This window comes from Rhipicephalus microplus, chromosome X (genome assembly GCF_043290135.1).
Source record: "Rhipicephalus microplus isolate Deutch F79 chromosome X, USDA_Rmic, whole genome shotgun sequence".
Lineage (NCBI taxonomy): Eukaryota > Metazoa > Arthropoda > Arachnida > Ixodida > Ixodidae > Rhipicephalus > Rhipicephalus microplus.
Window position 1 is genome coordinate 271,688,225 of NC_134710.1, and position 22,770 is coordinate 271,710,994.

General features: G+C 40.7%; 2 protein-coding genes across 7 annotated transcripts in view; one reads left to right on the plus strand and one right to left on the minus strand.

The window, feature by feature from the left end:
* The window catches only part of LOC119161503 (dual specificity mitogen-activated protein kinase kinase 7), a 65,161-nt gene extending 64,068 nt beyond the window's left edge, over positions 1 to 1,093 (minus strand). The window contains exon 1 of the mRNA XM_037414022.2: positions 779 to 1,093. Coding sequence (XP_037269919.1) covers positions 779 to 932 — 154 coding nt within the window. The 5' untranslated portion in view covers positions 933 to 1,093. The remainder of the gene's footprint in view (positions 1 to 778) is intronic.
* LOC119161502 (folylpolyglutamate synthase, mitochondrial) overlaps positions 1 to 22,770 on the plus strand; it is a 32,175-nt gene that overhangs the window by 6,410 nt on the left and 2,995 nt on the right. Inside the window, exons 1-11 of one of the 6 annotated variants that reach the window (XM_037414021.2) lie at positions 1,134 to 1,481; positions 8,168 to 8,296; positions 8,364 to 8,482; positions 10,737 to 10,848; positions 10,928 to 10,999; positions 11,071 to 11,132; positions 11,845 to 12,025; positions 16,455 to 16,614; positions 16,699 to 16,800; positions 17,680 to 18,236; positions 21,784 to 21,945. In XM_037414021.2, the coding sequence (XP_037269918.1) occupies positions 8,225 to 8,296; positions 8,364 to 8,482; positions 10,737 to 10,848; positions 10,928 to 10,999; positions 11,071 to 11,132; positions 11,845 to 12,025; positions 16,455 to 16,614; positions 16,699 to 16,800; positions 17,680 to 18,236; positions 21,784 to 21,942 (1,596 nt within the window). In that variant the 5' untranslated portion in view covers positions 1,134 to 1,481; positions 8,168 to 8,224 and the 3' untranslated portion in view covers positions 21,943 to 21,945. Of the gene's footprint in view, positions 1 to 1,133; positions 2,008 to 8,167; positions 8,297 to 8,363; positions 8,483 to 10,736; positions 10,849 to 10,927; positions 11,000 to 11,070; positions 11,133 to 11,844; positions 12,026 to 16,454; positions 16,615 to 16,698; positions 16,801 to 17,679; positions 18,237 to 21,232; positions 21,272 to 21,331; positions 21,487 to 21,783; positions 21,946 to 22,770 lie in introns of those variants that run through there. The other 5 variants (XM_037414019.2, XM_075879137.1, XM_075879136.1 and 2 more) reach the window with 5 other exon arrangements.

The following is a 22,770-nucleotide window of genomic DNA, read 5'->3' on the forward strand; positions in this document are numbered from 1 at the left end:
TACAGACACTGCCCCTTGCATTCTGAAAGTAGTAGCCCCATGCTGAAACCTACGGCAGTGAAATGCAGGCTAAAACTTACTTAACAGACATGAATGAATTACAATTGAACGCGTCTGTACGGGCGTTCGACACATCGGACGAACAAGAGCACCAACCGGCACCAACCAGGTTAGCGTTCTTTTCCGTCACCTGGGACAACAAGTTTAAGGCCGGAATCACCATCAGCGGCTACCTGGCAATTCGCACTATGCTCCCAGATTGCACACAATATTTGCACAAACGAAGCTAAGCGAGTGAATTCGCTTGCAATAATGTATTCGTGCCTTCATCATCTTACAGATCACTTTCATTTCGCCTCGAAATGTCATGTCATCAAAACCGAAAGGAACGTGCCGCTGTGAAACCCAGAGCAATGTCACTAGCTCGAAGCTTAGAAAGGGTGACGGGAGTCTGCGTACGCGGCTGGAATACATGTAAAACGCGAGGTGTAGCGATCGCGACATCTTGACGGCGTAAATAGCGCAATCCGCTCGAACCGCAACACCACTTTCCTCGTCAACAATCGATACACTCACAATACACACGCACATTCTGCGAGGTAGTATACGCGCACAGCTACCTAGAGAGTGCATCTAAGAAAACACCACACTGTTACAAATATATGAGAGCAAAGGACACACATGAAATACACTCAACAAGTTCGCATAAGTTTAGAGTCGTCTTTCTCTCAACTTAAGCCTACCTGGCTCTGTGGGCTACGATGCGAACAGTACTTACAAGGCTTGGGCCGGGATCGTGGAGTGTGCTGGGGGCTTGAAAAGTTCAAGTTGAGATCACGAGGTAGTTTGTCTTTCTTCTTTGCGTCATTTTCCGCACGAAGTCTAGCTTGCAGTTCCGCAAGCTTATTCTGAAACGACGCCATGGTCGCCATTCTGAACAGTTTCTGTATTTTTTAGATGCCGCCAGTGCGTACTTTCATAAAGCCAACTGTAGCACTTGAACATAATACAACATCTAGAAAAGTAACTTTACTTCAAATATAACTTAATTCTGTGATTTAAAAGAACACTAAAAAGAGTATATTGCATAAAAAATGTCACAGAAATGTCACGACAAAACGCCGCAGGGGCCGCAGGCATGCCGATCCACTGGCCGATCGTACCCGAAACTGCGATACATATGCGAAAGCAGATTGTTCCTCAAAACGTAAACCTGAGAATAGCTCTGTAGTGTATAGGAGTGGTTGTGTCTGTTAAGACGTGCGGTTTGAACGTGCTGCAGTTTTACCGTCCTCAGTGTGTTGGCATGCGCACGGATTCAGCGCTAAAACATGGTTCAATGTGTGGTTAACAAACCACGTGGTGTGTAAGCAGTGACGCAACACGCGGAAGATCGTTACAGAGGTGGCAGATACGTGAAAAAGTAATGGAGATATTGCATAGATGTTCTGTGGTGGAGCTCTTCGATTCTAGATTTACGGGTAATCACATTTCGACGATTATGTGTGTCGCCTCCCAGAAATGTAGCTACCGTAACCATGCTCCGTGCTACACCAGCTACACAGAGTGAACAAGATCCGTTTTGACGTCGTGCAGTGGGGCAATAGCACACGAGGCCGCGATAAGAGATAAGGGGCGAGGTGGCGTAGGGAGATTGAAGGAATGTGGCGTTGCTGGCTCGTTAACATTGTGTGGTGAGAGCAGCTAGCACCGTCAGCAGACGACGGTCGTCCTAGGCCGCGGCTATCATCTGGTTCGCAGGAAGGCAGATTTAGCTCAGGTGCACCGGTTTTGCTGTGTCACTTCTGGATGTACTAAGAAAATCGAAACAAGTCGGATGTTGCACTAGCCTACCAAACTCGGTTTTCCTGGTTCTACTCCGATGCCCAGTGGGGAATGAGAAACCTGCTCCGCCGCCTAATGATGGTGAAACCGACCCAGGTTAGAACTGTCTGTGACCTTCCCGCCAAGCCGACACCAACTGTATCGCCTAAACGGTGTTATGAGGTGAGATCAACTGGTGGTCATACGGCGTCTGTGGTGTGCCACATTCAGCTTCACTTTCGAAAAGGGGACGCGCAACTACAGGTCGCGAATAACGGCAGCTGCGCCTGTTCGCCGTGCTGCCGAAAGTAAAAATTTCATTAGAACGGTAGCTTCCGACTCGTGGTGTGGAAGCGATTCTTTTGTCTTCTTGCATTTCTTCACTTATTGGTCGAAGTGAGCCGCGGATAGTTTTCGTGGTACATATACTTGTTTAAAATGTGTCTGAATCCGTTTTCCAAACGTAACCTGCGGTAACTGTAGCATGGCATAGATGCCATGCCATTATTCACTATTTCAAAGCTCATTGTTTTTTTTGGTTTCACTTAAAAAATTCTAACATTAACAACTAAAATTTTCAGAAACGTATACAGTATTCTTTTCTAATTGTTTATAATATGCTATTTACATTCTATTTTAAACGAGTACATTTTAAAATGGTATAATGCTTTAGAACCATACCATACCAGCTCATGGCAGCTTATTGAAGCAACCAGAAAACAGCCCGAACTCAAAGTTTATGAAGTTACTGACTTGGATTACTGACTTGACAATACAACCTTCATTTTGACATTGCCAAAATTGAAAACCAGTGTCCAGGACTGACATTACGCTACAGAAAAGGAAAAACAAAATAGTTTGGAGCGACCTCCAAAACTGATTTAGTTTTTCTTTTTACTGTTCCTGTAATTGAAAACTGTGCTTTTGTCCTTGTGACAGACCTCCTTTCTGTGGCTTTTAGTGTGCTGCTTGTTATGGCATCCATTGCCCCCTCTTCATCATGGGTTTATTGCTGTCTGTGTGTGATGGCATGACACTGCAGCTTTGTTTAACTTAATGCTGCTTTAGTAGAAATGTGGTTGTTTGGCTGCCACTGAGCCAAAAGTAAACTCAAATGTTTAAAGGGACACTAAAGGCAAATAACAATTTTTGTCAGAGTGAACGCTCACTGTTCAAAATGTCTAAAACAACAATATTATCAACAGCAGTGCCTTGCTTGCCGAGAAGTTAAGCTAAGTGTATCACACGACCTGTGCCAGGAGTGAGACATTTTGGAAACGATACCATTGACGTGAGAGCGTCTGACTACAATTTATAACTAGTGATCAAACTGGCTGCAATAAAAAAAGTACCTTCCGTGCATCAAGAGTTGTAATAAAATACTGCTTGTCTGTTTCTGTTTGATTGCGCGAGTGGTTCAAAAGTCCCGCTATCGCCCGGTTAGGCTGGATAGGTTGTGCCATTCAGTGTGGCCCGGTTGAACCAAGCAAGCAGAATATTGTTCAATGGTCGTTGTTGCTGCTGTGGCTCCCGCTACTTTTGTTGTGCTGCAACTATGTTGGCGATTGCGTAGTAAAGGCAGGCAATGTAAGCCTGGCAACAGTGACGTCGGAAAGATCACTTTCAGGCGGCTGTCTTGAACTGCACTAGTACGATGTGGACCTCTAAAAGAAAAATTTTTTGTCAAAATAAGTCTTCCCTTGACACAAAAGTAGTCATCATCATCATCAGCCTGACTACACCCACTGCAGGGCAAAGGCCTCTCCCATGATTCGCCAATCAACCCGGTCTTGTGCTTTCTGTTACCATGTTACACCCGCAAACTCTTTAATCTCATCCTACCACCTAACTTTCTGTCTCCCCTTCGTGCGTTTGCCTTCTCTGGGAATCCAGTCTATAGTTACCCTTAATGACGAGTGGTTGTCCATGCCCATGTTCTATGTGTCCGTCCCATGTCCATTTCTTTTTCTTGATTTCAGCTATGGTATCTTTAACCCCGGTTCGTTCCCTGACCCACTCGGCTCTCATCTCGTCTCTTAAGCTTACACTCATCATATCCTTTTCCATCGCTCGCTGCGTCGTCCTCAATTTAAGCTGAACACTCTTTGTAAGCCTCCAGGTTGTTGCTCCGTAAGTAAGTGCTGGCAAGATGCAGCTGTTATATACCTTCCTCTTGAGAGTTAGTTGTAGATTACCATTCATGATTTGAGAATGCTTGCCGAATGTGATCCACCCCATCCTTATTCTCCTAGTTACTTCAGAGCCCCGCCGCGGTGGTCTAGTGGCTAAGGTACTCGGCTGCTGACCCGCAGGTCGTGGGTTCGATTCCCGGCTGCGGCGGCTGCATTTCCGATGGAGACGGAAATGTTAGAGGCCCGTGTACTCCGATTTGGGTGCACGTTAAAGAACCCCAGGTGGTCAAAATTTCCGGAGCCCTCCACTACGGCGTCTCTCATAATCAAATGGTGGTTTTGGCACGTTAAACCCCACAAATCAATCATCAAATCAATCTAGTTACTTCAGTCTCGTGGTTCGGCTCCGTGGTTATTACCTGTCCTAAGTAGACATATTCCTTTACAACTTCCAGTGTCTCTCCACCTATCGCAAAGTGCTGTTTTCTGCCGAGACTGCTGCACATTACTTTAGTTTTGTGCATATTAATTTCCAGACCTACTTTTCTGCTTTCCGTGTCCAGTTCAGTAATCATGAGCTGTAATTTGTCCCCTGAGTTACTCGTCAAGGCAATGTCATCAGTGAATCGCTGGTTACTAAGATACCCTCTATTAACTCTTATTGCTAACTCTTCCAAATCCAGGGTCTTGAAAACCTCCTGTAAACATGCAGTGAATAACATTGGAGAGATTGTGTCTCCCTGGCTTACACCCATCTTTATTGGTATTCTGTCTTTATGGAGAACTATGGGGGCTGTGGATTCACTGCAGATTTCTTCCAGTGTGCTTACGTAGGGTTCTTCGATGCCCTGATTCTGTAGTGCTTGCATTACTGTTGATGTCTTGACTGAGTCAAGCGCCTTCTCGTAATCTATGAAAGCTATGTATAGGTGTTGGTTGTATTCAGCGCATTTCTCTATTACCTGATTGATAATATGAATATGGTCTATTGTGTAGTAGCCGGTATGACATCCTGCTTGGCTCTTTGGTTGATTGAACTCTTATATCGCCTTAATTCTATTAGCTATTATATTAGTAAATAGTTTGTAGAGAACAGACGGTGAGCTGATAGGCCTGTAATTTTTCAAGTTCTTTACGTCTCCTGTCTTATGGATTAAGATGATGTTGGCACTCTTCTAAGGTTCTGGTACCCTTCCTGTCAGAAGGCACTTCGTATATAAGGTGGCTAATTTTTTTAATACAATTTCTCTGCCATATTTCAGGAGGTCCATTGTTGCCTTATCCTCAGCAGCGGCTTTGCCTCTTTGCATTCTTTTTAGGGCTTTCTTTACTTCTCCTGTCGTTATTCATAGGATGTTGGATTCCTCTGGTCCATTATTGTATCATCTTGGTTCTTGTGACTTCTGTACAACTCCCTGTAGAACTACTCCACCATCTCGACTGTACTATTCATATTGGTTATTGCATTGCCTTCCTTGTTCCTCAGTGCATACATCCGATTTTTGCCTATGCAAAAGTCTGCCTTCGCAACTTAGACTTCTGCCGATTCTTATAGCCTGCACAATTCTTTTCATGTTATACCTCCTGGTGTCGGCTACCTTACGTCTATTGGCTAACTTCAAAAGCTCCACGAGCTTATTTAGTAGTACTACGAGGTACAAAAGTAGTACTACGAGGTTTCTGGACTGCTAATTCATCAATCAAGGTCGACCTAGTATTTGTCTTTAGTGTCCCTTTAAAAGTTTAAGCTAGCTTCACAGCAATTACACTGACATACCTTTATAAAGAAGGTTTAGATCATCACTTGGATATGGCTTAATATGGATATTGAAAATAACAAAGCTGAGCTCTTATTGGCATTTGTAGTTTCACTTTTTTGTGTGTGTGTCCGGGTTTGCTCGTCCTCTCCTTTAGAATGGACACTTACATTTTTAAGAGAGAGCACATGAACGAAAAGAGGGAAATGAATCAAGGGGCCTATTTTTGTCACGCAACCACTTGAAACCAAGAAAGTTCAAGGGAGCATTATGAGATGGCAGGAAAACTATTTAATGAAGACAAAAATGTAACTTATTTCCACTAGTTAGGGCTGAACCCATAACCTTTCACTGTACATGTGGGGAAACATGTTTGGGCCCTTTACTGTGAACAAGGCTCTCATATTGGAGCTCAAACACCTTGTTTTTATTTACTTTTATCAATTGGTAAACATGTTGCTTTAATTGTATTTATACATGTAGCACAAAAGCCCTTAGTTATTGTCTCCATGTTCTTTTTCTTGGTTATTCTGTATGTGTAACCCTTGGTTTTGTTGGTGGCACTCTTGGCCATGGTGAAAAATGTGGAACATTAATGTTGGTACATCACGTTTGTGGAATAGGGCACACTTAGACAGGGACAGAGTAAGCAACATGACCCCAGCGCAAACTATCAACAAATGTTTGTCAATTGTTAGTGCTCGTGTCGAGTTGCTTATTCTGTTCGTGTCTAAGTGTGCACTGTTCCTCACACACAATTAAAACTGGAATTTACTTGGCACACATATATTGATTAGCCTGTTCGCTTGGTGCTGATAGACTCAGGCTCCAGTTATTATTGTTGGATTGCTACTTATGAGCAAATAATAAATGTAAGAATAAAATGTCTTTGCTTTGGAGCATAACTACTTGATTCTTATTTTAAACTTCACAAGTATTTGCAGGGGCAATTATTTATGATCACTAGGTTTATCAAAGTTCTTAACCTTTGTTTTTAACAAACTGTCTGTGAATAAAGACTCTGCAACATAGCATAAAAAATGGAATGCATTTAATAATTTGAGTCTTGCATGGAAGGAGGCAAAATAACCAGATCAACTGTCCACTACTTATTCATTGTTATTCATTGGTAGACAAATATTTGCCAAGTGCATATGCTAGTTTTCCAGTGTCTTGTAATTGTTAGCTGTCCATATTATGTCCATTGCAGGTGGACAGCCTCTCCTAACGATCTGCAGTTAACCCCATCTCGTATGAGCTGGTTTCATGTGGTCCCTTTTAACTTACTTTTGTCATTCCATTAAATTCACTCCTGTCTTTGCTGTGCTTCCCATCGCTTTATATTTTTTGCACTACTCTAACTTGACGCTTATTACCAGTCCTACGCATTATGAACTGGCGCTCTTTGGCCATGAAATGGCCCTTGCGCCACAAAACATCAAACATCGTCATCAGTCCTACGCATTACATGGCCTGTCCAGACCCTTTCCTTTTTTTTTTTTTTGTTGGTGTCAATTGTAAGATTGGTTTCCCCTATTTGTTCTTTTATTCACCATGTTCTCTTCCTACTTCTTAATGTTATGCTTTTCATTCCCTGTTCCATCGCACACAGGTGGTCTTTGACGTTTTTTCAAGTGATTTCGTTATCCTCCTAATTTCTGCCCAGTATGTTAGAATTCGTAGTATGCAATGGTTGTGGACATTTTGCTTTAGGTACAGCAGAAGGTTGCTTGTCATGATCTGGTAATGCCTGCTGTGTGTGCTACTGCCCATCCTAGTTGTTTGTGGATTTAAATTTATTTTTTATGAATAGGGTGCTCTATAACAGTTGATCGGTATGTGTGACCTTTTTTTTTTAGTTGAGGTTGTTGAGCATTGCCTTTGTCTTCAGAATATTCATGTTTAGCCCCACTTTCATATTTTCTGTGTTTGTGTTCAATTATTTGTTAGTTTGCCAATGTCAGGATAAATGTACTTATAAATTAGGCTTATTTCTGTCATCCCTTCCCCATTTTTTTCTCTTTTATCTTCCTTTCTTGTGCTTTTCAGATTGTCCTGTTTCGTGAGGTAGTTGGGCATTGTGTCCTTTCTGGAGGCTGTGGCTATTCATCCCTGTGTACAGAGCAGACTACAATAATCAATAATGTAGTTATGTCACGAAGTTAGTTGTAGCACATGTATACTGTATGTCTAATGCACAACTTGTCAAGGAAGTAAAATGGGGTGGGTAAAAGCATACAAAAGAACCCACCTGGACTGAAGGATTTTTGGGCTTACTGAGTTGTGCTTCCCATGGCCAACCAAAGAGCCACTTTGGTGAGATACTATTAAAGCTTGTGTGGCATGAACTAGTAATACGTGAGAAGCTCTTATATACATGATAAAAACATGATGTGTAAAAAGTAAAGAAAACTGAACAGCTTCTTCAGTGCTATATTCAAATGTGCATTTCAGGATGCAGTGTATGCCCTCAATAACCTCCAGAGTAATGAAGCTACGCTGAAAAAATCGATGCAGTACCCGACCAGTGCGTTTCTCAAATCAAGACTAATGCCTGAGCATCTTCAAGCAGTTGGCCTAAAGGTAATGATATGAGCTGACTGTTTTTTGGTGCAGTATAAAAGATGCATACTTTTGTTTAATGGCATAGGTATCAGATCTTGATGACCTCAAGGTAATCCATGTGGCTGGAACAAAAGGAAAAGGATCAACGTGCGCTTTTGCTGAAAGTATTCTCAGACATCATGGCTTTAAAACGGGACTCTACACGTAAGTGGGGATGTCTACTCATGATATCTTGGTTCTGGCAATATTCCTTAAGTGTCTCTGTATGAAATGAACTAATGACTGATGCAAGTGGCAAATGCTATAGAAACTTTGATGAGTCAATTTGACTTCTACCCATGGCGCTTCTCAATTGTTTGTGTCAACTTGCATTTAACTTTCATTACAACATATATTGACTGTAGTCGCTCATGCTTGTAGTGTTGCAACTGGCTTTGAAACTCTCCATTTTTTGGTTATTCTACCTTGTTACTATGCAAGCCTTAGCAACTCTCAATTTACAGATATATACTGTGTGCGTTAGGACTATTGCACCTTATTTTGTATGCATTTGCGAAGTCTCCGCGTAATTTGCGCACCCCTTTTCTCGGAGCCTCCAAATCACGAAAACAAAGCAGAAACTGCGAATAAGTACGATAGTATGACTACTATTGGTGGTTTGAAAGTTGAGCACGACTCATTTAGAAAAAAAAAATTGTTTGGAACCAGTATTTTCCTCTAGACAATGCAAACATGTTTTACAGTGTACTATTACCATACTCTCGGCACATGGTCTGAGGGCTCTACATGGCTGGTGCATTGTATTATCAAGGGAGAGAGAGGTATCATGTGCTGGAAATGGGAAAATGCAAAAATATGGCTGGTGCATTGTATTGTCAAGGGAGAGAGAGGTATGTGCTGGAAACGGGAAAATGCAAAAATTTGTTTTACATGCAGTGTGAAATACTGTTAACCTTTTCCCTACCATGAAAAACAAGTAGTCTATAAAATTCAGTGGAATTTTTTTCCACCACTCAATTTGTGGACTATTTTTTTTTTCGGAATAAAACGATACCATTCTTTCAATTCAGTGGGATTCCTTTATTTCACTAATTACATGAAAAGATAACTCAAAGATGGCTTCAATGCATACAATGAAAAATGGCAATGAAATGAAAGCCAATACACAAATGGCACAATATGGACAGGTGTGACCATCTGGCATCCCAACAGTGATGAGCAACTGGGACCAATTTTGTTGTTAACGAGTATAGACACCAGTTATTTTAGTGAAAAACTTTGACATCTATACTTGTAAAATAGAGGGAAAGGGCTATTATTAATTGGAGGCCTGATTTCTATTTCTACAGGCATTCATAAAGGAACATTCTCTTTGCTCTATCAATTCATGTCACATTGCAGTGTCAAGAAATATAGCATTTGACTTTCCCAAGTTGTACACAAAAATTTGTAATTCTACCAACATGTATGAGAGGACGACTAAACGAAAAATAAATGTTTAGATCCCTAAAAAACTCTCCCAGCCAAGGATGCCCATCCACAAACCCACACCTACATTTGTTAAAAAAATTTAATGAAATGTCGTCCGGATGTGAAAAGCTGCTTTTTTTTCTGATTAGATTGCACAGTGAATGAGCTCACAGAGAAGTACATGGGCCTTTTTATTCTGAAGAGTTTTGTGTGAATAACACTTCCTAATCACCTGCTCAAGATAAAATAAGAATACGTATGTCTTAGTTATGCTACACTGACCAACACTTCTATACTTATTTAACGTCAAGTTCCAATGTATGGGGGAGTCAGTGGATGACAATTTTAATTTGTTTTCATGAAGCTTTAGAGTGCAGCTAACTTACACAATTCAGTGTACTACTGCCGTTTATATGCTTCCAGCTGCTGGTGATATTTATAAAATAATGCTTATCTGCTTTTGCTAGTCGCACAGTTACAAATTCTCATTTATTTGTACGGCTAGCTAGCACGAACTTTTCTGCTAAGTTATGCACAATTTTTATCTTTTTTGATGATTGTTTTGTACTTTACTGTATGTTGTTCGTTATTGACAAATGATTGTAAACTGATATAATGTTACTATAAGTGATCTAAAGATGCTTGATAAGATATATCATCATGTATAAGATTTTATTGTGTGAAAAATTGTAAGGGCTGGTGTGCAGCTTTAAAAAAATATGTATTTTTTGCTAGGGTGGTCAGTGAGGAATACACATGTATATGCTGGCATATAGTTTATTGGATGAGATATTCTTTTGTAGAAGTCTTAATGGTAAATGTTTCGTTATTCTTTCATAACTATTCATAATTGTTTTGTCGATAAGCAGATTTGTGTAAATGTATGATTGGGCATTACTTAAATAACAAAAAAAAAAAAAAACTTGCTGAAAAGAAGGCTGTGTATCGTATATGTCACTTGACTATTTTTACATTTTTCCCATGACAGCTCTCCTCATCTCGTGGCAGTTCGAGAAAGGATCAGAATAAATGGGAAACCACTGTCCGAAGCTGCTTTTGCAAAGTACTTCTGGGATGTTTACCATAACCTAAAAGCCAAGGTTTGTAGTTTGCTCATTTAAGATTCTAAAGCAGTTGCAATGTTGCGTTAATCTGGCCTAACATTCTTTACTTAATTAGGAGGGACTGGACATTCCAGCCTATTTTCAATTCTTGACTGTGATGGCATTTAAGGTATTCATCATGGAAAAAGTAAGTGCGTGTTAGTGCTGCTCAGTCTGCCTACATGTTGATCCTGATGCACGTTTGAATTTTCTTTTTAGGTTGATGTGTTGGTGCTTGAAGTAGGTGTTGGTGGCGAATATGATTGTACTAATGTAATAAGGTAAGAAAGTGTTTGCAAACACTGTAACTGTTATTGCTCTAGCTTGCTACAGCCGGTTTCGAATTCAGGTTCATGTAGTCAAACTGTTCTTTAGTTAGACTAATTATGAATTAAGTATCGGGAGCCAAAGTGTGTGCTTTCTGAACCTTACATCATTGCACACTTTATAAAAAAGGCAATTGAAAATATGCATACATATTTAATCTAAATATATGTGAATTCTTATAACTTCAGGCTAGTCATTTACAGGGACAAAAAGCTAAAAGCAGCTTGAAATTCGTTTGAAAGCGCTCACCAGCCTATGCATTGCAGTATGCAAGTAATGACAAAAAAAAAAGGTTTTACTTCAGCTCTGCAGATTGTTTTGAGGCTCTGTTTCCGGAGGTACCACTGTTCTTAAGCACTGCAAGTTAGCCAAGCATGCATATTAACTTGAGCGGTGTTCTGATAAACGAGGGCAAAGTTGCAGACTACAGCATACAAGTGTATAGATAATGCTCTACAAGGCACAGTAACTGCTGCTTGCGCTTCCTGAACCTTTCATTTTTAGTGCACAATGGATGGCTGATCTACAAGCCTACGAGTTCTAGCAATGGCATATTATGAACATTTTGCACACCTGGTGACTGGCAATTGGAGCTCTTGTTTTGCAGTTGTCGTAATCTACAAGATTTATACATTGTCATGTCATTTTCATGCTTCTTTGTGTCAGGCATCCTACTGTGGTTGGCATCACATCCCTGGGTTTAGATCATACACGTTTGCTAGGCTCAAGCCTGCAGGAAATTGCTTGGCAAAAAAGTGGCATTTTCAAGAAGGGCTGTCCAGCATTTTCACTTCCCCAGCCAGAGGGAGCATTTCAGGTGCTCCAGGAGAGGGCACAGGAGAGGGAGGTGAGCAGTGTAGTGCCATTTAACCTTCGTATAGATACTGTGGCCACTGCAATAGTTGTGCAGTAGCTGCTTGCTGGTAAAGGTGACTTGTTGCTGTAATGGACACGATCAGATTTGTGCAACCACATCTAACTGCTGGCTGTATCATCACTCTTTATTAAACTTCGGTTGTATCACTCTGCGTTACCTAAGGGAAGATGAGAATTGAAAAACTCAAAATTTTCCCAATATTACATATTTTTCATTTTTATTTACTTTCACAAGTTTAATTTCTATACTTTCACAACAAAAAAATGAAAATTTTAATGAATCTCAAATTAAGTTAAAATAGCTTTTAAAGTGCACAAGGTGGCTACCAAAATCTAAAAAGTGCTCATTTTCTAGAGTCTTGGAAATTGTGACCTGCCTGATTGCCTTTGCATGAGTTCACTAAAGTCACATGCTCAAAATAACTATGGTTGCCAAGCTCTGATGATAGAAGAAATCACATGAGAAACGTATATTTGCCCCATAGGTGAACTGTAACTTATACCTTTACAATGCATTCTTCTCTGCATCTCTCATAATCATATGGTGGTTTTGGGACGTTAAACCCCACAAATCAATCAATCTTCTCAAGATCAATTTTTGGGCAACTTCTTAGGATTAGATGTCTTGTTTTTGGTACTTCTGATAGCCGGATCAGCAAGAAATTTTGCCCAGATATTTCTTAACATGTGAAGGGTGCAAGTTTCTCCTTCATATCTTGATATCACCTGTGTAATTATTATGAAGCTAAATCAAGCAGTTAGTATGGGCTGATAATTCTAGAAATTTTCACATTAAAATTTTTCTTGTCCATTAAAATGTCTTATACACACTTTTTAGTAGTTATTTACATTATGCAGTTAATGAGGAGCAATATGAGCCATTGTTGGGTTAGAACCATAAAAGTTCGATGGCATTAAATTGTTGTCCCAAATGAACTATATTTTACACATTGTGATGGCACAAAATGAAAACTGTGAAGCTTACTACAAATCTAATTACATATTTGAAATCAGCATAAAAGCCAAAAGAGCAAAAAAGTTTATTGCCCTAGTCTATAGATTCACTAAACTTCTTTTTCGAATTGCATCTCCCCTAACTAATGGTGTGCACCATTTTCTCGTTTTTTTTAGGTGAAATAAAGAGTATTTTACTCCTTATGTGGAAATTTGTTGATCGAAGCATTTTTTTCTGAAGTGCATGTGGTTAAAGGTGTCCTTCAAGTACTGCAAGGAACACTTGACTTATGATGGTTCATGAAAGTCAGATGCATGAGCATTGTTGAAATTCCATTAATTTGTTGGTGCGACTTACTCTGCCAGCCAATTCATATAATTTAAAAGTTGTTTTTTGGAAAGTTAAGCTATTTTACTGTTAAACAGAATTTGCAGTTTAAATTATTCGCAAACTGCTTGAGGTGACAATATTTGCTTCAAGTTGGCTCACGTCAAATGTTTCAGTATGCAGATGAAGTTATGTAAAGGTGGCCGAAGCTCAATAAAATGTATTTCATGCATTTCAATATGAACACTGCTTTGAAGATCTACGTGGAAAACAGAAAAATTTCAATGTTACGAGTTTTGCTTACACCCTTCTTTCACTGCTGACAAGTAAGTTGTCTTGAAATTTTGCACCAATATAACACAATGAGTATAGTAATGGTAAACAAGAAATCTTCGTGCAATGAACTTTTAAGAAAAGTATTTTGCTGCTTTGGGTAAAGCCATTGTACAAACAATAAAAACTGGAATGTCTCTTGAGTGTGATCGTTTCAAAGACCATTTGCAGTCAGTTTTGAGGCATTTAGTAAGCATGGCATAGGATGTAATTTTGCATTTAAACTTATGCAGACTATATGTGATGGATGTGCGTAAGAAAAGCAGTGCAGGCATCGAGGGATTTTGCAGAGGTGTTTGACTGTACACCTCTTGTTGCACCTAGTCGCGATTGGTTTCTAGATGGCCACAGTGCTCCATGTGTTTTGAACGATGCCTCGCCTTTGTCTGCATTAGCACCTCTGGCACCTGCCACATGGGAATGAAAGCACACACACGCAAAGTATTTTGACCACTCTCATCAGATGACAGCTCTGTAGAGTTTGGATGGAAACAAATATGTTTTCTGATTTGAAGACCGAAGGGAATGGTTCAGTGGGTAGACTGGAGTGAAGCCATGCAGTGAAGCCTTGTCCACGTTATCATTTCACACTATTTGAGAAATAGAGGAATGCTACTAAATTTAAAAGATGGGGCCATATTAGTCATAAGAGGAATAGAGGAATGCTACTAAATTTAAAAGATGGGGCCATATTAGTCATAAGAGGAAATACAGTTCTCTGAACTTGCCAAAAAAAGAAAAAAAAATTGGTATATTTGGTACATTTTCATATTTCATGGTACGAAACATTAACGTAGATGAAATATTGTGCCAGCATTTTGAAAGTTAGTGTGAAATGTCTTATTTGAGCCCATCTTGCTGGGTCATGCCCTGCAATCTTTGAAAACATCTAAGTTATAGTCTATAGTGTGACAAAATTGGGAGAGTATGTCCCATACTTCCTTTGTCATGGTGATATCTCTGCTTATCAGCACATGAGTTACAGCCTTATCTTTGAGGACCTTCATATCTGTTCTAGTTTCTTGCATGTATCCAGGTTAATGCAACATTCTGTCTTCTGTGTTGTTTTCAAAGTAGTGATCCTGTAGCCTTTTCATTATTTTTTTTTTTACTGTTTTTCACTGAAACTTCATTATAACAAAAATGAATATTACAGAAAAATGAGTTTGTGATATAAAAATTTATTATGTTATTTCTAACACTGTATCTATTGCAAGTCTATTATTTGTTTACTGGGTTATAATAGATATTTTGTTATATCTGAGTTCATTCTATTGAGGTTTGAGTGTACATCATTTTTCCAGTTGACTTGTGTGAAATTGTTTTCTTTAAGCAGTGGTTACATTAGCAGTGTCTTTAGCCAGCACTATGTCATTCTTGGAGTTGTTGGTGGCTCTTCAAACTTTAGCTGTGTTGCCTTTCAAGAGGATATGCGAATAAAAAAAACGCAAGTTTTTTGCAGAATTACATAATTACATACTACTTCCAAAATTACATACCTGTCAGATTTTATTTGCAATAAGAACCTTTGTTTCTTTACTTTCATGTAAAAAAAATTTAAAGATTGTAATTAAACTTAAAGTAGGTTAAAATGTCTTTTAAAGAGCATAAGGTGACTACTAAAAACTCAAAGGAGCTCATTGTATAGTCGCCCCCGGAAACTGCCACCTGGCTGCTTGCCGTAGCATTTTGCATGAGGAGTTCACTAAAGCCACATGCTCAAAACTATCATGATTACCGAGCTCTCATGATAGAAAGAAGCATCTTAAAAAATGTATCTTTTTCGTACATGTAAGTTTTTGCTTATACGTACCTTTAAAATGTGTTTTTCTCAAGATCCATTCTTGGGCAATTTCTTGAGTATGGACATCATGTTTTTGGTACTTCTGATAGCCCGATCGGGCTGAAGCCATACCCACATATTTCTTAGCATATGAAGGGTGCAAGCATCTTGCTTAAAACTTGACATAGACTGTATAATTATTATGAACCTAAGATTTCTTGCACTACAATTTTTCTCGTCCATTAAAATGTCTTATATGCACTTTCTTGATAGTTATTTGCATTCTCAAGTTAATGTATAGCAATATGAGCAATTCATGGCTCAGAACCGTAAAAATTTAGTGGCCTGAAAAGTTTGTCCAATACAAACTATACTTTACACATTGTCATGGCACAAAACAAAAACCATGCAACTTACTATAAAACTAGTTGCGTATCTGAAATCAGCGTAAAAGCTTATACATGCAGTAAAAATTTAATTGTCCCTGGCTACAGATTAACCAAAAACGAAATTTTTTTTTTTCCTAATAGCACCTCCCTTTCATGAAATACTATCTCACTTGTTTGGGCATAGTCATTGTAGCAACAAAAGAAACTAGAATGCTTCTGGCATGTGATAGTTTCAAAGGCTTTGTGCAATAAGTTTTCAAGCGGTATGTAATAGTGGTATGTAATTATGGCATAGGATATCATTTTGCATTTTAACCTATGCAAGCTATGTGTGATGGATGTGCAAAAGAAAAGCAGTGCAGACATAGAGGGATTATGCGGGGGTGCTTTACCAAATGCCCATAGAATGAATATACACATGAAGAAGTAAACATTCTTTAAATACTTGAGTGTTTCCAGGTGCCAGGCTACTCAGAACTGGCTCGATATTCTCGTATAGATTAAAGGACTAGAGCTTCTTTACAACTAGTGCTACTTGGAAATGTTTTTCACTGGGGAAGAGTTTGTAGAAACGTGGTTTAGACTTTGTATTTTTATTTCTGGATTTTCGCAGTGTTCACTCAGCTTGGCACCTCCACTTTTGACATATGAATGCGAGTCACCACTTCTGCAACTGGGAATACCTGGGGAGCCACAGCATGCAAATGCATCACTTGCATTGCAGTTGTGCAAGACCTGGCTTTCAAAGCACTGCTCATCTAGTTCCGCAGCGAGTAAGTTAGAAGAATGAGGTGCTAACAAGTATTGCTCGTTAGCCGAGGCTTAAATTCACAATTTTTTTCACCTCTCCTCAACAGAAAAACAAGTAGCAAGAGATGCTGCTCAACGAAAGTGGCTGCATGACCAGAATTTACCTTTTATTGTTCCTCCTTTCACCATATCAAAGTTAATGGCCAAAGGTGAGCAAATGCTGCTTAGTTTCCTGGCATGTTAGTGTTGTCTCTTTCCAAAAGGGCTGCTCTTTATGTGACAAAGCTGTATTCTGCAAAGCATATTTCAGTTCATGAAAGCAGAGAAATGTACCAGGAACAGGAACTGTAAATTGTGCATCAAAATTGGAGTGGCAAACAGTTTTTTTTTATTTCTATAACCCCTTCATTCATCATGCAGTTAACCTTGCCCAGTGGACATAATTACACTTGTGCTTGACATGTTGGAAATTTAGGATATTCGTTATGGCATTTGGCCTTTTGGTTACATTTTGTTTACCGGTAACGTCTTAGAGGAAAAGACCCTAACACTTGCTAAAGGAAGAGGTTCTCTGCTTAGAGGAAAATGGATGGTAAATTCTATGTTATCACATTGTAATCCATGTTTACTCCAATGTAGTAGACCCTCAAATCTAATGCCTCGTATTTGCATGTTCAAAACATGCTGACAAAAATGTGCCTGAATGTAATGCTACCCATTGTTTTAGGAGAAAACTCGTGGATGTCACATTGTTTACAATTGAAAAAAAAATGTATAAGCACAGTCTGCTTTCATTGCATGGAAAATGTATTCTCCTCACAGTTCTTTTTCTTCTGTGATAAGCCTATTTGGGTTTTTAAAATAACTTTTTCTTGGCCTTGATCATATACTATTTGGAGAATCTTGATGTACAATGAGTTGATTACAAAAGTTTTCTGGATTTTTTTTGAGATCCATACATTTTTCTCTTTTCACCCTATTGATAATTTTATTTCAACAAGCCAGAGTTTTAATGTCCTGTTAGAAACATACACGCCTCTTTGCATTTTTAACTTTCTGGATAATAACTGTGGGCTGACTGTTTACAGGTCTTGAGCAGTGCCGATGGCCTGGTAGGTGTCAAATAGTTCCTGCTGGACAAGGCATGACACTGTACTTGGATGGGGCGCACACAGAGGAATCTGTGCACTATTGTGTACGCTGGTGGCGGGAAGCTGCAGCATCTGAACAATGTGCTTTGGGCGCGAATGTTCAGGTTCACCGTGTGCTTCTGTTCAACTGTATGGGGGACCGCCGGCCCGAGGTTCTGCTCTCTTATCTCGCAGAGGAGCCCTTTCATGTAGCACTGTTCACACCTAACCGCCTCACTGTAAGCAAGAGCCCATACTCGGATCAGAGTGACTTTACTGTGGAGAAGTGCACAGAGACGGCCAGATGCAAATCCAACATGCGCATCTGGTGTCACTTACTGTCAAGCCTTCAAGAAGAAGAGATGCTTGGTGTAGGCAGCCCTACATCTCCACCAAGCCTCAAAGGGAACCCTGAAGACTCTTGCATTGTGTTTTTCTGCATCTCTGATGTCATGGCCTGGCTCCAGGAGCAGCAAGTGGCTGCCCAGCAATTGACACCTCCTTGCCACATACAGGTAGGTTCTCTTTCACTGTTAGTTAGTAGTGACTTCTTTTTGTCCTATGTATATTTAATAGACTGTGTGCGGTTATGTTTCCAATCTTTTGGTATCCATTCCATGGCCCTTACTATCAGTTATCTATTCATTGCATTACTCGTCTTGTACAGGGCCACTGTTTTCTTTACACGTCAGCAAATGTCTGTTGCTCCTGTTTATTGTTTAATTCACTATGTTCATTTCCTCTCTCTCAATGTTAAGCCTATCATTTTTCTTTCCATTACACACTGTGTAGTCCTCAACTTTCTTGCCCTTCAAGTTTCTTGCCCTGTGCTACTACCAGCAATATGAAGTATTTGTACACTTTCTGCTATAGGAGCAGTGGTAAATTGTCTTTTGGAATGTCTGGTGAGATCACAGCATGCCAGCCTCCTTCTGTGGTGAATTTCCTGGCCATGAAAGGCTCTCTGTCAATAATTGAACTAGATATATTATTGTACAGATACTAGGTCCCAAACATAAATTTCCAATTCTCGTTCTTTCACTGGGCATCCTAACAGTATCTTTGCTTCAACAGAATTGAAAATTCTTCACAGACACAAACATTCTTTCGACAGACAGGCAGGACTTGAACCGGGAATAGACCTTTTTCAAGCAATCCCATAACACCCCGTGGGCGTGCGGAGCACTATGGGAAAAAGTTGTTAGGCCAAGAGAACTGGCTCTTCCTCCACCCGCTACTTGCTGGCGCCGTACGAGCAGAAAACGAAAGAAACATGCCGCCGCTTGTTGAATAGGGTCCGAATGCACCTGCATGTATATCTACGCATCAGATGTGAATTGAATAATGCAGTCGGTGTGGGTATCACTGCAATGCAGTCAGTGTGGGTATCACTGCACGGGTGTACATTGAACGCACAAGATGAGCGACATGCGAGTTGTTGCGTACAATTACACGTCAAAACATGCTGTCATGAGGAATGTGAGCTGGAACATTGAATTCTTAGTTATTCAATGATGAACTGCTCATAAACTGCTATGGCCTTTAATACCACCGCGGTTTGTAAGTGTCTCTGCGGAGCATGTTTGCTGGCAGTGTATTCCGCATTAAGTGAGACTACTATTGAATTTAACGTTGGCGCATTCAAATATTGTTCAACGAGGAATAATGATGTAGTTATGCTCAGCAAAGAAAAAAAAAAAAACTTGGGCACGTTACATGATCAATTGTTTCCAGCTACAAGAAGGCACAGTGTCCTGCCTTTAGCATGTTGCATCAGTTTGTGAACAGCTCATTCGAACTGCAAACTAAGATAAATTCAGACGACCTTCACCTGCAAAGAAGCTAGGGATACTGCAGTTATTGTATGCATACGTTCTTCACAGTCTCAAAGGCAGCTTTGAAGCGATACGAGGTGAACGTTAGGTTTTCCGCACCATAAGCTTAGTAACATTTCTTTCGTAGAGCGCAAAAGGACGCAGGGGTCTGCATTAGCCAGAGAAAAGTGCTATGAGAGGCACGCCAATTGTTCTTTGAATTGTTATGCAAGAGTTGCTAACCCAATTCCTCTTGTATTAACATATACAGGGTGTTTCGAGAAATGTGTCCAATATACTTTAAAAACTACAGAAAAGAGGTATCTGCATGCTACTTGCGGCGTTGCCTTTCTGTGGCAGAAGGCATCTTCAGATATATACAAACATTAATTATGGCAGTAATTATAGAAATGAACAAAATTAAGTTTTTAACCAGTGGTAATGCCAGTCGAGTCAAATGGGCAAATTCAAGCCCTTCCTACAAATAGTCCATAGCTACTTTGAAATTTTGGAAAAGCGGCCACTGGTAATCACTGTGGAGCGATGCAATCTGGCCAGTTTATCTGGCAAAACCAAAACCGACGCACCAACCAGTGCATCTACCATTCAATTCAATTCGCTATCGCTACAACACAAGAAACTCAACTTTACTAATAAACTGTAAACACGCGTCTCGGTTGTTAATCTTTTTGTACCTCTTTATGAGATGCGGGATGCACCCCCATTTTCTTATATATATTTGTTAATTTGTGCGATAACCTTTTAGTCGTGAGTGAGCGTTTCCAGTGTGCATATTTCTTTCTTGGTCTTTTTTTTTTTTTTTTGCCCTGAAGGCTTTATTCCAACCTGCAGTTGCCTCGCCGCGGTGGTCTAGTGGCTAAGGTGCTCGGCTGCTGACCCGCAGGTCGCGGGTTCAAATCCCGGCTGCGGCGGCTGCATTTCCGATGGAGGCGGAAATGTTGTAGGCCCATGTGCTGAGATTTGGGTGCACGTTAAAAAACCCCAGGTGGTCGAAATTTCCGAAGCCCTCCACTACGGCGTCTCTCATAATCATATGGTGGTTTTGGGACGTTAAACCCCACATATCAATCATCAAATTAATCCAACCTGCAGTTACAGCGCCAAGGGAAGTTGGTGATGCATATGCTGCGAGCGGCGTGCAGTGGTCTAGTCAATGCATTTTGTTGTTTGAAATTGCGCTTATTTCTAAAGCACTGTTTAAATATACCAGAACCATGCAATTTACTCATAAACAGCATCAAAAGACATTGATTCCTAATGTGTCCGTGAAATTGTTTACAGTGCTTGCAATCTTTAGGCAACCAAGTTGTGCTGCTTTTTCGTTATTTGTGCCAAAGGCATACTGACGCTAAAAACAATAATAATCAGCCGACGCTTCTGAGTCGCTCAGCTGGTGGAACAGGGAGACAAGTGCAAATTGTAGACAGGCCATTGCATCCAAACACTGAAGTTTTCAATTTTTTGTAGTTAATTGAACCTGGCAGGGTTCGTGTGTGCTAATGAAAATAAAAGTGCATTTCATCATTTCTATTGAAAGAGTTGCAAGTTTGCACCCGCAGTGTCCAGGTCTTTCTTTGTCCTTGTGTGTGTGGCAGAGTCAGTCGTGAATAATCTCAGTCTTTTGCAAATACTGTTATGATTGGCCTGGCTGGCTTGGCGCCGCTTGGACGCATCAGACGTTGCGGCTGAGCCTACCGTGATTTCTTCCGGGTCAGCGCTTCCAGAGATTCACCAAGAGCGGCAACAACATGAAAGTCGTTCTTCAAATTCTCTAGGGCCGTCGGCGCCCCTCGTAGAACCCTTTGGACACGCCTGACCGACTGACAGATTAGGGAGGGCTGTTGGCCGTCGAAGCGGCTTGCTTTGTCGTCAAAGTGCCCCGGGGAAAATGCCGAGCAACTGGGAACCGTCTGTGGATGCATTTTTCACATTCTCCATGGCGCCTTATGCCACTGTTTCCACAATTCGTGGTCTGCCTGGCGCCGCATACCTATCACTGCGACGGACTACAGAGGTCATTTCCACGTAGGACTCAACGTCTTCATGCTGTGCTGTGTCGAGCGCGGTGTGCAGTGTTTTCTCCCTCGCCATAGGACGACCTGGGCGTGCCTCTTCCCCCTTTCGTGGGTTGGCAAGGAGGCGGCGCCTCACCTTCCCCTTTTGGGGACAAATGTGAAGATGGCAAAATTCATTGGACTGTCCTGGTCTCCATTGTTTATTCCTGCAGGGAATTCAGGGAAAGCCAGGCCATAAAACGCGAGCGCCTAGACGCTCCCAACAAGCTCCCGGAAGCTCCCATCAGCTTCCACTGAGAGCTTCCATGATGCTGCACCCATCATGTAGTAACACACTACCTGTAAATAATGTAAATAAAAGTTACTGTTAACAGCTCCTGGCTCCTCTTCTCAACATCTCTCCGAGACTCTGGCTGGCTCTGGTCCTCTGGGCAGATCCCTGACCACATCAATACTTATTTTCAACCGTTCGTTAAGGCTTTCTTGGCTTAGGTCTCAATTTAAGCCACAGCTTATGGGCTGTAAATGCACTCAACTGTACAGATCACTGGAGTAACTGCCTTTTGGGACTACTCTCCTTCTCCCTCTATTGTGTGCTCATTATCTCGTCCTGTGCTACACCACACCCCCAATGCTTATTCAGCCACCACCCTTTTTGGCTGACCTTTACACGCATTCCTTTGCACATAGTGACTTATAAAAAATGACGCGCTCTTACTTCACATCACCTCCATACACAACACAGTTGCTACTGAAAGTAGCCTTGAGTGGCCTTATAATTGCTATCACAATAAAAGAGAAATTGCATCCTGCTGCAGTGGTCTAGTGGCTAAGGCTTCTGACTCGGCTTCTGACCTGCAAGTCGCGGGATTGAATCCACACTGTGGCGGCTGCATTTCAAATGGAGGCGGAAATGCAGCCACCTTCATTGTGTGCTCAGATTTGGTGCACGTTGAAGAACCCCAGGTGGTCGAAAATTTCGGAGCCCTCCACTACAGGGTCTCTCATGATCATATGGTGGTTTCGGAACGTTGAACCCCATATATCAATCAGTTAATAGAGAAATTGCAATGGTGCATGTCGTGGACCATATTGGAATGTTTGAACTGTTTATTTGGCCTCTTTTATTTGTTACTGAAATTTGGCGAGTGCCAGAATTTCTTTTATAATCATGTTGTTGGATATTGCATACACAAAAG